At 40.2% G+C, this 13,810-nt stretch overlaps 1 protein-coding gene across 4 annotated transcripts in view; it reads left to right on the top strand.

Annotated features, from left to right (window-relative positions):
- Nucleotides 1-13,810, top strand: part of SLC4A4 (solute carrier family 4 member 4) — a 387,105-nt gene that overhangs the window by 224,890 nt on the left and 148,405 nt on the right. For all 4 annotated transcript variants that reach the window (XM_072624425.1, XM_072624427.1, XM_072624426.1 and 1 more), the window contains exon 7: nucleotides 5,812-5,888. In XM_072624425.1, the coding sequence (XP_072480526.1) occupies nucleotides 5,812-5,888 (77 nt within the window). The remainder of the gene's footprint in view (nucleotides 1-5,811; nucleotides 5,889-13,810) is intronic.

Below are 13,810 nucleotides of genomic sequence, written 5' to 3'. Positions count from 1 at the left end.
TTTAAAATGTTAAAGAAATGCTACTCGGTGGTTTGTAGCTTTTCTTATATATCTTTCCTTTCCTTACAATCTTCCTCCCTTCTCTTTTGACCTGGGTGTTATAAAGGCTGCTAGAAGTAGTCAATTAAGCCCTGGATTTCAGACAGACCTCTCTTTTCCATTTTTGTTGTGCGGGAGAGTATTTGGAGGAAGGACCAAGGTGAAGTCTGGTGAGTCCATCTTGGACAAGTATGTCTATGGAAAGAATCAACTGGCTTGAGGCTGAATGTTAGAATGGAAAGAATAGGGTGGGAAGGTCTCAGCCTTGGGTTCTGTTCTTAGCCTTGGCATAACTATTGGCCCAGATATTGAACAAAGCAGGAGTCAAATTGGAAGAGGAATGGACTAGGATTTTGGAGCTGAGTTCTCAGCCTCATTCACTGTGAACTGTGTGTGTGAGACCTTAAGTTAGTCATTTACCCTCTCTTAGCATCAATATCCCCATTCCTAAGATATGGCAACTGGAGGAGAGACCTAGTCCTCGGAAGGTGTTTCTGAGTCTCTGATAATTCCCCCATTCCTCAGGTTCTCCATTTAGGAAACAGGGATAATAATTACCTGTAGAGTTCTGCTGTGCATATAAACATGTTTTTTTTTCTTCTATTATTTTATATTTAAGTTTCAGTATTTAAGTTTATAGCATTTTTCTTTTTCTTTTCTTATTATATATTTAAATTTTAATAAAAATACCTGTTTAACAGTGAACTATAGTAGAAGGACACTGAACTTGGAGTTAAAAGATAAATTTATGTTTAGACTGTGATTTATATCTCTGGAATAGAGTTTCCCGAAATGTAACATGAAAGAGTTTGGACTAGTCTCGAGAGTCCTAATATTCTGAATCAGACTGAATTAAGGATGTGTGTGTGTGTGTGTGTGTGTGTGTGTGTGAGAGAGAGAGAGAGAGAGACAGAGACAGAGAGAGACAGAGAGAGAGAGAGAGACAGAGAGAGAGAGAGAGAGAGAGAGAGAGAGAGAGACCTTCTATATGTATGTTATGTTGTTGAACAGGTAACAGGTGAAGACAGGAATAATAATAGCTAATAACTAGTTTACAAAGCACTCCATATGTGCCAGCTCGTTTGCTTCTCACAACAAGCCTGTGAGGTTGAGGCTGTTCTTATCCCCATTTTAGAGATGAGGAAACCAAGACTGAGAGATATGAAGTGACTTCTACAGAGTCACACATCTAGTAGGTAGGTGCCGCTGGATTTGAACTCAGTTCTGGCTCATTCCAGGTCCAGTACTCTAACCATTGTGCAATCTTTAAGAAAAAACATTTGCACTTCAATATGGTCTGGTTAACTGCATGTTAAATACTGTGTCACTGGTTCGGCAAGGGTGTTCACTTGGCAGGTTTCCCAGCTGACACTTGAGGTGCAGCCTACACCTGATTTGTGTTTTGCTTTCTGCAAGCCTGGAGGAAATGGGTTGTCATTTTAATTAACTAGCAAGGGAGATCATCTGTATGTCCCTGTGCAAGCACCTTGATCTGCCAAACCTCAGGCGTGGAAGGGATTGACAGGAAGGGAGCCCTCCCTGCTCCAAGGAAGAAAGGCATTGTGAGCCAGGCTGGGGGTTTGCTCCAGGGGAGGCTGAGCCTGGGGGATCACTTGAGCTTGGGAGTTCTGAGCTCCAGGAGGGATAATGGTCATTTGATGTATGAACTAAGTCTGGCACTAATGGGATGAGATCTCCAGGAATGAGGGGCCACACACTGTCTAAGAAGAGCTAAACCAGGCCTGATCATAAATGGAGCAGGCCCCTTGCCAATGAGAGAGAGAGAGAGAGAGAGAGAGAGAGAGAGAGAGAGAGAGAGAGAGAGAGAGAGAGAGAGAGAGAGAGAGAGAGAGAGACAGAGAGACAGAGAGAGAGACAGAGAGAGAGAGAGAGACAGAGAGAGAGAGAGACAGAGACAGAGACACACAGACAGACAGACACAGAGAAATAGAGACAGAGAGAGACAGAGACAGAGACACAGTGACATAATATAATGGAAAAAGTCCTACATTTGGAGTCAGAAGACTGGGGTTCAGTTCCCACCTTTGAGGAGTACTACTTGTGTAATCTCAAATAAGTCACTTTATGTCTATGGGTTTTATCTGTAAAATGAAAGGGTTAGTCTAGAGAGAGATGACTTCTAAAGACTTTCCAACTCTAGATCAAAGAATCTTCTATGAAATGGCAAAACTCCAAACTGTTGAACACTGTGAAAATGATATCTGTGATTCATTGCCTGCCTTCCCACTTCTGGGACCGCCCTTCTCAATCATACTCCTCAATATTTTTATTATTATATAGCAGTGAGAGGGCACAGTGGATACAGCAGTGGTCTTGGAGTTGGGAAGATCTGAGTTTAAATCTTGCCTCCGTCACTGACTGAAAAGTGTAAACTTATTATAGCTATGTAATCTGGAACAACTTCTGTCTCAGTTTCCTCATCTGTAAAATGGGAATACTAATAGCACCTACTTTCTAGGGTTGTTGGGAAGAACAAATGAGATAATATTTTTAAAGTGCTCTACAAACTTTCAAGTACTAAATGTTAGCTCTTCTTTCTCCTCCTCCTCCTCCTCCTCCTTCTCTTTCTCCTCCTCTTCTTTCTTCTTCTTCTTCTTCTTCTTCTTCTTCTTCTTCTTCTTCTCCTTCTCCTTCTCCTTCTCCTTCTTCTCTTTCTCCTCCTCCTCCTCTTTCTCCTCCTCCTCCTCTTCTTCCTCCTTCTCCTCCTCCTTCTGCCTGAGAGACTGGGAAGCTCTCTTTCCAAAGTCCTTGGGAAGACCAAGGGTAGAGTTTACCTCCACAAGAGTCCCCTGGGATCAGCTCTGGAATTGAGGGGACAAAGTGGAGAACACAGGCAGGCAAATGGTCTTCGCGCCATCTCAGTGACCTCTGAGGCTTTAGGGTCATTTCCAGACCAGCTCTGCTCAGACTGGGCTCAACCTCCTCCATCACCAGTCCTGGTTAATAGTGTCAGTGACAACAGCCAGGGCAGGACCGTAACTATTTAACCCTCTTGGTTCCAGTCCTCAAACTAGAAGAGGATTCTAATCTCAAGGGTAGAGAAGAGGAAAAAAGAAACCTTTATTGCAGGACTCCCACCTACTGGACTCTTCTCAGGATGTTCTTTTGCTCACTGATGAGTGTTGATGCCTCCCTTCATTTTGCCAGAGGGAAAGATGAGTCACAAGATTACCGATGGATTTACCCCCCAAAATTACATGATTACTGAAATCTTCCATTTTTCAGTTCTTCAGCAATATTTCACTGTTCCCATCTCTGTCCCCAATTGTCGTAGCTTCAGAATCTGGGCTGTGTAGCAATCAGAACCGATGAGGGAGTGAGCATTAGCAGAAAGACTTGAGCATGGCCATCTATCTTCCTAGGACAAAAGTTTATTTTAAAATTTCAGATTATAGCTTTACGAGAGAGTTCAAGGTCATGTTTGCTCCGAAGTACAGCAGGGTGTACAGCATTATCTCTGACTTAATTAGCCTTTATAAATCTAGATTGCCATATTCTCTAGCAGATGAGGAGTTTACTGGTTATTCAGTAAAGAGGAATTTTATTCCATGAAGATTGGCTGTGCTAAGGAGCTAAATTCACTCTTGGGCAATAAGAGAATGAATTTCACCTGGAAAGAACTTAGGTGTTTAACCTGAAGAATTCTCTGGAAGCCAACACAAAGCCTTCTTCTAACTCAGCAACCCTTGACCTCTTGATTGCGTGCCAGCTTGGGTTGGACCATTGGGATTAATAATGAATGTATTAGTCAGCACCTTGTTGTGCATTGGGGGTTGCAGGGAGGGGAGAGGGTAAAACCCCTAAATTGAAAAGTTATTCTTTTGCTTGCTAAGTCTAAATATTTTAGACTCGTTTGCAGAATTGAAGTCCAATACTTTATTAATTAACATGGTCTCCACTAAGGATTCACTGTCAGGTATTTAGACTTTTCTTAACTCACCTCCTGTTGAATGATCTCTTTCATTTTAAGGTTTTTTTTAAAACTTTTTGAGGAAATGCCATTTAATGGTGGTCCACCAAATCATTTTGGCTCTTACTGCTATACTACTAGGCAGACAATGTTCCAATCTAGTAATCCCAGTGAAATCTATTTTGTACATAGGGCTAGGTAGTACAGTGGCTAGAACACTGGACCTGGTTTCAGGAAGACTTGAGTTGAAATTTAGGCATAGACACTTTTTTAGGGTGTGACTTTGGATAAGTCATGTAACTTCTGTCTGTTTCATTTTCCTCATCTGTAAAGATGAGAATAATAAAAGTGCTTATTTTCCAAGGCTGTTGTGAGAGAGAATGGAATGAGAGGACATTTGTAAAGCATGTTGCAAACATTAAAACATTATATAAATTCTTTAATAATAATAGCAGCATTTCTGAAACACCTACCGCGTGCAAGGCACAGTGCTCAATGCTTCACAGTTACAATGGTCTCATTTGACCCTCACAACCACCCTGAGAACTAGTTATTGTTATTGTTACTACTACTACCCAAATAAGTGAGTGGAGAAAGAAGAAAGGGGAGTGGGGAAGCCTCAGGTAAGCTTCCTGAAGTACTTTCTTTGTAGCTGAGAATGAGACTCATAAGGGTCAGGGGCCGTAGATTTAGAGCTGAAAGGACCTTAGAAGTCATTGAATCCAAGTCTATAATCTTACACATTGAGGAAATTGAGTCACAGAGATGTTTAAACAAGTTGCCCCGGGTCACACTGCTAGAAAGTATGTGAAGCACAATTTGAATTCAGGTCTTCCTGACTCCAGTGCCCTCTCTACTTTATCACTATACCTCTATAGGATGCACATATGCTATGTAGTGCATATATATTGTATATGTATAGTGTATATACATATTTTATGGATGATATACGTGTGTGCTCTGAGAAGATGACTTCTTCACTGGTAAAGAAATGAGTACGTGATCAAGATCTAAGGTAGAAAAGTCAATACAAGCTTTTCTTTCTCAACAGAAATACAGTAAGTGCTGTAAAGTGAAGTCCTACCTGTGGCATTTGCAGACTGGTCTGGCCTTAAACAATCACAGCCTCTTTGACACTTTCTTCCTTGACAAAATGGAGATGATCCTTTCACAACTCACTTTGTAGAGTTGTTGGAAACATGCTGGGCTACTATATTTCTTCAATGCTTCAAAGGGTTCATGTAGTCGTCAGTTTGGGTGCTTTCTTTCACCAAGGCAGACTGAATTGGCATGGTCAAAAAAGTCATTTCCTCAAATCAACCTCCTGGAAAACACTAGGTTGCAATAAACCCTTTAAATGATTCAGGTAAGACATGATCAGGATCAAAACTGAGGGAGGAGAATGAATTAATGACTATAAAGAGGGAGAGAAAGGGCATATATACAAGCCACTTTTTAAGAGAAAAAATCGATGAAATTTGCTAACTCTTTAAATATGTGGGGTAAAAAATGAGGATAAGCAAAAATGTAAAATAAAAACAAGTGAACGTTGTTAGTGGTTCAGCATTTTTTTACTTGGAAGTTTCTGTCATGAATCATGTAATAAGGGTGGAAAACTGTAGATTTCTGAACCTCAGATATCACCATGTTTTCTACACCCAACTATCAAAGTATCTTGAAAAGCTATTTTGGGCAAACCTTTTCATCACTAAAATCATCATCATCACCATTACTGCCATCGTCATCTACTAGTTTTTATGACACATATTTATAGTCTTTGTCTTTCTGTATGTTTTATAAAAGATGTTTTAACTGGTGCCCGATCTTCTCTCTCCTTCTAGGTAGTCCAGCTATGACTCCTAGGAATTTGACTTCTTCAAGTTTGAATGACATTTCTGACAAACCAGAGAAGGACCAGGTAAGCCAGGAATTATATATTTTTTGAACCTATAGCATTTAATGTGCATTTAAGAGATCCCCATCGTTTTGTAGGCAGGAGAGTCAAGACAAAGAATCATGACTGAACAACCATTTTCACAATTCTTCCTTAGAAAGAACTCCAATTAAATGTCATCCTGTTATTTTAAGATGACAGTTACAGTCTCTAACAGTTAAAGAAGATGTCAGATGCGGGAATGCTAGATAAATGAACCTAATTAAGCATAATCTTCATTGAATATTGGGGGCACATGACAATGTTAGAATAGAAATAAAGATCTATGAGGTTCTTCCTACTAAGTGAAAAATATACCAACTCATTCAGTTATCTAGCATTTATTAAATGCCCTCTGTGTTCCAGGCATCACGCTAAGCTCTGGCAATACAAGGCAAAAGGAAAGAACTCAATTAAAATCACGTGGATTGTTTTAACAGTGGACTGGTCTATGAGAATGGAGATGAGCTCTCAAGGATATGCACTGTTTATTTGTTGGTGTTGATGATGCTTAGTTGTTTCCAACTCTTTGTGATCCATTTGGGGTTTTCTTGGCAAAGGCACTGAAGAGGTTTGCCATTTCCTTTTCCAGCTCACTTAACAGATGAGGAAACTGAGGCAAATAGGGCTAAGTGACTTTCCTAAGATCACGCAGCTAGTAAGTGTCTGAGGCTGGATTTGAACACACAAAGAGTCTTCCTGACTCCAAGACCAGTATTCTATCCACTGTGCCACCTAGCCATCCTTTCTGCATTTATAGAATTTGCATTTTGGGGTGAAGGTGTTATCTCAATCCAGGCAGGGAACTCTAGGGGAGGAGCTGTGGCTAAAAAGGCAGACTAGGTCCTTTTCTTTTCCTCTTTTCCTCCCAGTTCAGTCTTAGAGAGGTTAAGTCAGTTGTCTAGGACCACACAGCCAGGATGTGTCGGAGGTAGGACTGGAGGCCTCTCAAGCCATTACCCTACACTGTCTGTCTTCTTATAACCATCAGTGAGGAGAATTTCCTGCCTAGATAAGTTAAAAAAGGAATTAAAGAATGAGTCCCTAAAATTCCAAATATTGGATCTCATTTTCTTTTTTCTACAACTTTCTCTTTTGTCCCATTAGAGGGAAAGGCAACTTTTTCAAGACCTCTTTCTTATTTTAAGAGGAAAGAAAAAGGAAGGAAAGTAATGAGCTCTGACTGTGTGCGAGGCACTGTGCTAAGTGCTTGGGATCCAAATATAAGCAAAAAGGAAACCAATTCCTGCCCTTACATTCTAGTGGGGGAAGATGGCACACAAAAGATAGCTGAAAGGCATGGGAAGGAGAAAGGGGGCTTTGGGAAAGTGACTTTGCCAGTCATTTCAAAGGTAAGAAAAGTTACATTTGTCTGGAGTGCTTCTAGTCTATAGACTGGCTACCCCTAATGGGTATCAGATATCAAGAGTAAGGTATAATAAAAACTGGCATTTAAGTGCTTTAAGTTTGCAAAACCTTAATAAATTTCATCCCACTTTATCCTTAAAACACGAGGAGGTAGATTCTATTATTACCTCCCTTTTACAGAGGGGGGAAACTGAGGCAGGTAGAAACGAAATGACTTGCTCAGGGTTGCTCAGCTAGTACATGTCTGAGGCTAGATTTGAATTCAGGACTTCTTGACCCTCAATAGCACTGCCTTTGAGGTAAAATAGGAAGTTCTCCCTTGGATTCATATTTTCCACTCTAATGTTACTACAGTCACCTTAGTCACAACCTTCATCACCACACACCTGGATTATTGCAACATTCTCTCATGTCATTTCTCTCTCATCCAGGCCTTGCCAAGCTAATCTTCCTAAGCCACCACTTTCACTAAGTTAATCGTCTGGTACAGTTCTCCAGTTCTCCCTGTTGGCTAGCTTATTCGGTTCAAGCTCCTACCTGCTTTGCAAGATCTTTCAGTAATCTGATCCCAGGCAACCTTTCTGGCCTCCTCTCTCCCTTCCCCTGCTCAATGCGCCAGTCAGCTGGGCCAGTTCCAGGAATGACCCATGTTCCTCCTGGCTTCCTCATTGTAAAGCCTGCTCCTTCCTCTTGACCTAAACAAGTCTTCTCACCCTTGGAGCATCAGACCAAGACTTTACTCTACTCCACCTCATACTGACCTCTCTCTCTTCCCTGAACTCTTATTTAATGAAAAGTTCCTAATTTTATACACTGGACTCAGAGTCAGGAGGACCTGACTTCAAATCCAGCATCAGACACTTGCTAGCTGTGTGACCCTGGGCAAGTCACTTCATACTTTTTATTCATCTGTAAAATGAGCTGGAGAAGGAAATGGCAAACCACTCCAGTATCTTTGCCGAGGAAACCCCAAATGGGGTCACAAAGTGTTGGACACAATTGAAATGACTGAACTGCCACTCTATAGCTTTGCCTTTTGATTTTTCTGCAAATAGTCATTTTTTTCTTTTACCTAAATTGAGGCAGTATCTACCTCATTTCTTATCATTTATTTAAAAAAAATGTTAGTTGATAGATTGAAGTGCTGGGCACAGTTCTATATTTGATGGATAGGATTGTTCATAAAAGGGATTTATAACTGGGCAACCACCAAAAGAACCCAAATATAGATTTCTGGGGACCTATGAACTCAAATTTTTTGATTACTGTGTTTCGGCATAACTGGTTTTCTTTATGATCCTATTTTATGCATTTAAAAACGATTCTGACAAGGAATCCATAGACTTTGCCAGAATGCCAAAGGTATCCTTGGCCTAAAATAAGAAAGATGAGAACCCCTTGCCTCTATGAAAATTTCCTGTAAATTATTCATCCTACAACATAATTTAAGGACATGTTAGTTTTCCTAGATAGACTTAGGAAACAGTCATCTTAAAATATGAAAAATACAGTATTAGCTACAAATTTGAGAACTGTAATGTTATGAAAGTCTCTTCAGATGAAGGAAGGAAGTGGTGAAATAATGAAAGCAGATGGAATGCTGATAATTGTCAGAAAATTGGGGAGAGCTGGAAACAGAATACATCATTCTTTTCCTAGCACACAATACCTATTAGGAAGAGGGCCCCACAAATACTGATCGGCTTGACAGTGCAGTGGAAAAGGTGGAATGCAACTTTATGATAGTTATACTTGAAGGGCATCCTTTTCCCTTTGACTTAACTTTATTTTCACTAAGAAAATTTTTGTCTGTTTGGATTAATATTTCCAATGCTTAGCATAGTGCCAAGCTTGTAGTAAGCGTTTAACAAATGCTTTTGGGGTTGCCTTGTTATTCATTTTTCAGCCAGATTTGACTCTTTGTGACCCCTTTTGGGGTTTCTTTGGCAAAGATACTGGAGTGGTTTGCCATTTCTCTCTCCAGCCCATTTTACAGATGAGAAAACTGAGGCAAACAGGGTGAAGTGACTTGCCCAGGGTCACACAACTAGTAAGTGTTTGAGACCAGAGTTGAACCCAGGTGACTGATTATTAATTAGCTTTCTTAGACACCTCCGAATTCAATACTCAGTGCTTTGCTGACCTTCCACAAATATCTGGTTGGTTTGGTAGGTATACATTCTTTTGGGAGAAATATTTCAATTGAATTGCTACACTGGCATTTTGATTTATCAATTCTCTGATGTCAGAGTCCTGTAACCTCTGACACAGACACGCTCAAGAAAATGGGGAGGGATTTAGAATGTATATTCATAAAGTTGCAGCTGCTGATTCCATTTCCATATTTAATCTCATCATCCTGAGCTCTAGAATAATCCAGATTATGTTTAGATGTTTCCTCATGGATTACTATAAATTCAGTCTTTCAGCTACTAAACTCAGATTCCTCAACTCAGTCCATCAAATATTAATTGTTTGATAAACTGGAGAATCTCCCTTTTCCCAGTAGTAGTTACCCATATCTTTCTCTATCAAATCCCTTCATCTTCTAAAGTTAAACATTTAAGTTACTAAATATGCAGTGAAATCAATAATTAAACAGGTAATTATTTATAATAACTCTATTTACATTATTAGCTGTGAGAAAAATCAGCCCCTTCAAACCTCACTGTAATTACAGATGACTTTGCTTTTGAGAAGTCCCACACTGTTTAGTTCATTTAAGTATCTTCATAAGATATTCTTTTGTCTTCACGTGATTAAAGTTATGAGTTTTATTAAGAAAGAAGACATCTCCATCTTCAGTTTTTCTCAACCTCTTAATAATCTCTCTCCTGACTCACTCCTCATAAAATTCTCCTTATAATTTATAAAATTTATAAATTGTATATATAATTACATATAAATTATAGAATTTATAAATTACATATATTATATATAATTATATATATTTATAGAATTTGTATAATTCACCTTTCATCATAAAATGAAAATTAAGGTTGTTCTAACAGGAAAGAAATTTCTCCTCACCTTCCTTTTCTCTTTCCTCTCCCTAGTTTATTTATAGCTGGACACAGAGCAAAGTTAAACTCCTCCATGACAACTCCAGATGTACCTCTGTGTTTCTTTCCTTCTGAGAGAGAGAGAGGGAGGGAGAGAGAGAGAGAGAGAGAGAGAGAGAGAGAGAGAGAGAGAGAGAGAGAGAGAGAGAGAGAGAGAGAGAGAGAGCGAGCAATGGTTTCTATAAGCCTTTGTGGAAGAGACTTTGGAAATAACGGTTACATTGAATTTGTGAGAGTTGTTCTTTCTCAGCCCTTGGGTACGTTCTTTTCCTTAAATACTTAAAGAATCAAAAGATACAAAAGCCCCTTTCAAGCCACCCAAAGTTCAGAGACATGAAAAAACAGACACAGTGAAAAACCGCATTTCAGAACATCCAGAGGTCTCCTGACTCTTGTTCACCTTCATTCCAACGTAGTGGTATGGCAATATGCAGCCAAGTTTAAGCAATACTAACCCATAAAGCCTTATGTCCTTCCTGCCTTTTTTTTTTTTTTTAAATACAGGATGCCTCAGAAGGAGACCAAGCATAGTATCTTCATTAGGAAATTATTTCTTTCTTCCTGTTCCCACAGCTCAGCTTATATCTTCCCTACCCCGCAACTTCCCGCCATGCTAGGACTATGGTAACACATAGTTATTAGGCCTTGATTAACCTGAGGAGAATAAATAAGAGGAAATTATTGAACTTGTAAAACTTAAGAACTTCTGAAAATTCTAATGAAAAGGTGGCACCCAGCTAAACCCAGACTAAAGATTCCCCTCAACTTTCATTTATTTTCATAAAAAAAGCCCATTTCTTTTATCTAGACCTCTTTTTAAGAGTGACATTATGAGGGAGCAAGGAAAGACAAGTTGAAGGGAGATCACTGGATATGGAATTGCTAACGAATTGGGAAAAATTGGAATGGCTGAAAGTATGGAAACTGAGAATGCACTGCATTCTTTGGTAGAAGACTTGGGAAAAGAAAGAATCCTGAGTCTCCTTCTAAACCAAGTGCAAAGTGGTACAAAGTGAAGCCTTTATCATGGTAGAGGAAGTTCTTCTTCTGCCCAAAAACTGGACCCACCTCTCACAGTGAAAACAAACCAATCAGTCGCTCTCTTGGGAGTCAGAAGACTGGAATCATCAGTCCCATTCTGACTCTAAAGGAATCCTGGGGACAGTGACTTTGCCTGTCTGGCCCTCGTTGTCCTACTCTTTAAAGTGAAGGGAGTGGAGAAACATGATCTTAAAGATCTACTCCAGCTCTGGGTGTCACAGTGTCAAAAGCACTGTGTTACTTTGGATGTGGTTGAGTTTGAGATGGCTCCAGAGCATCCTGCTTGAAATGTCCAACAGATAATTGTCAATGGATGACTTGAAGGGGTGCTCGGTCCCCAGCCCTAAAATCATGTGTCTGGAAGGTTCCCAATTTCTCAGTAGGCCCCTGTGCTGTGAGAAAATCTTCTCTCATTGCAGAAAAAATTCTCTTATCAGAACAGACAGAGGGGTGGCTGGCTCAAGGTATTTTGTCCCTGGCTGGTCAAGGACTCCTCCTCCTGCCAGATCCCCAAGGTCCATGCCTCTGGCAACTCCCTTAATGTCTGGTATACTCCTTACACTTTCCCATGGCTTCCAAAGACACCTGAATCCTTAAATTACCTAACTAGAGTCCCTGGCATTCCTTTCCAATGCCCCTTTTCTTTTTCTTTTCTTTCTTTCTTTTTTTTGGAGAGGGGAAGACAAAGCAATTGGAGTTAAGTGATTTACCCAAGGTCACACAGGTAGTAAGTGTCAAGTGTCTGGGGCCAGATTTGAACTCAGGTCCTCCTGACTCCAGGGCTGGTGTTCTATTCACGATGCCACCTAGCTGCCCCCATCCCATGTGTCTTTTCCATATAAACCCCAGCAACTATCTTCAGTCTCTCAAAGGTTCCCATAAAGATCCTTACCTGCTTTTGCTAAAGCATTACAATAAACTCTTTGCCACTTGATTAAGAGAAGGCTTGAATGTGTGAATTCATAATAGACAACTCTGCCTTGGCATTCTTGGGGTCCCAGCACCCCAAAACCTCATCAGACTGAAGCCCTCATCTGAATAAGATGATCGGTGAACCCTTGGAAGCCGATGAGGTTATGAAGGGATTGTAGAGAGAAAACAAAAGAGGACTGAGAGATGGGTGCATGCTGGGGATGAGGAGCCAGCCAAGTAGATAGAGGAGGCTCAGTCAGAAAGATGGCAGGAGAACTAGGGGACTGGTATTGTGAAAACACTTTGGGACAGAGGGGGGAATCATGTAAAATATAGCTGGAAAGATGAGGCCTGAGGGAATGCTCTTCTATCTCAAGATCATCTCCTATCTCCTATCTCAAGAAATCACTGGTTACTTTGGACAGAGCACTTTCAGTTGAGCAAGAGGTCCAAGGCTGAATTGCAAGTTTGAAGATAGTAGGGAAGGACTTTAGGCAGAAGGAAGAGACTGAAGATAAGAAAAGATAGAGGGGGGGGAAAGAAAGGGAGGGAGGGAGAGAAAGAGACAGAGACAGAGAGACACAGAGACAGAGACAGAGAAAGAAAGAGAGTCTATATAGCTAAAGACATTCCTACTCACCATCAACATCTCTGATTCCTCTAGGCCCAAGTGAACATGAAGACAGGTAGATTTCCTTGGGTTTCTGCATTGAAATGGTTTGAACGTTTTGTTTTAGTTAATATAAAATTTGAAATTAACAGACATTTATTTTCCCTTCTCTCTCAGCCTCCATTAAAAAAAAAAACCGACACTGAGGCAATGCACAGACAAGCAAAATATGCTCCCACATTGTCCATAACAAAAATGCATGTCTCATTCTGCCACTTGAATCCAGTCCTTTCTGGCAGGAGGTGGGGGCGTATGTTTCATCATGGATCCTCTGGCATTCTGATTGGTCATTGTACTGATCAGAATTCTTAATTCTTTTGAAGTTGTTTGGCTTCATAATGTTGTTTTTCTTGTATAAATTGTTATCCTGGTTCTGCTAACTTCCTTTTGCATGAAGACATAATCCTCCTGTTTTCAGTGCGAAGGATAGCAGAAACAGGAGATATAGGAACCAAAAAAAGGGGGAAAATGAACTCTTATCATCTAATGTTATTTTAATAATCACAGTATTGAAAGGATCTTCATTTTTCATTCATACTGGAACCCTTGCACACATTTGCATAGAGTTTAATAAATTTCTTTGACTAAAATGATTGATCCCCTGTTAGCCAAGCCTTCAGGATAAACTTAGCCACACTGGTCCTTGGATGACAGACACAGAGTTTTCCAGCATAGTGAGACATATTACAACTTATGCCTCATAAGCATTGACCTTCAAGAACCCAGAATCAATTCTGCCCTGTGATCAGGCATCAGATTAGCAATATAGCACAAAAATCATTACAGTGGTCCATGTCACATGCATTTTCACAATTTACACTTGAAAGAAGAGATCTGTGTTCAAGTCCTCCGCA

This window comes from Notamacropus eugenii, chromosome 7 (genome assembly GCF_028372415.1).
Source record: "Notamacropus eugenii isolate mMacEug1 chromosome 7, mMacEug1.pri_v2, whole genome shotgun sequence".
Classification (NCBI taxonomy): domain Eukaryota; kingdom Metazoa; phylum Chordata; class Mammalia; order Diprotodontia; family Macropodidae; genus Notamacropus; species Notamacropus eugenii.
Note: the sequence above shows the minus strand (reverse complement) of the source record. Positions and strands in the feature narration are given on the sequence as shown.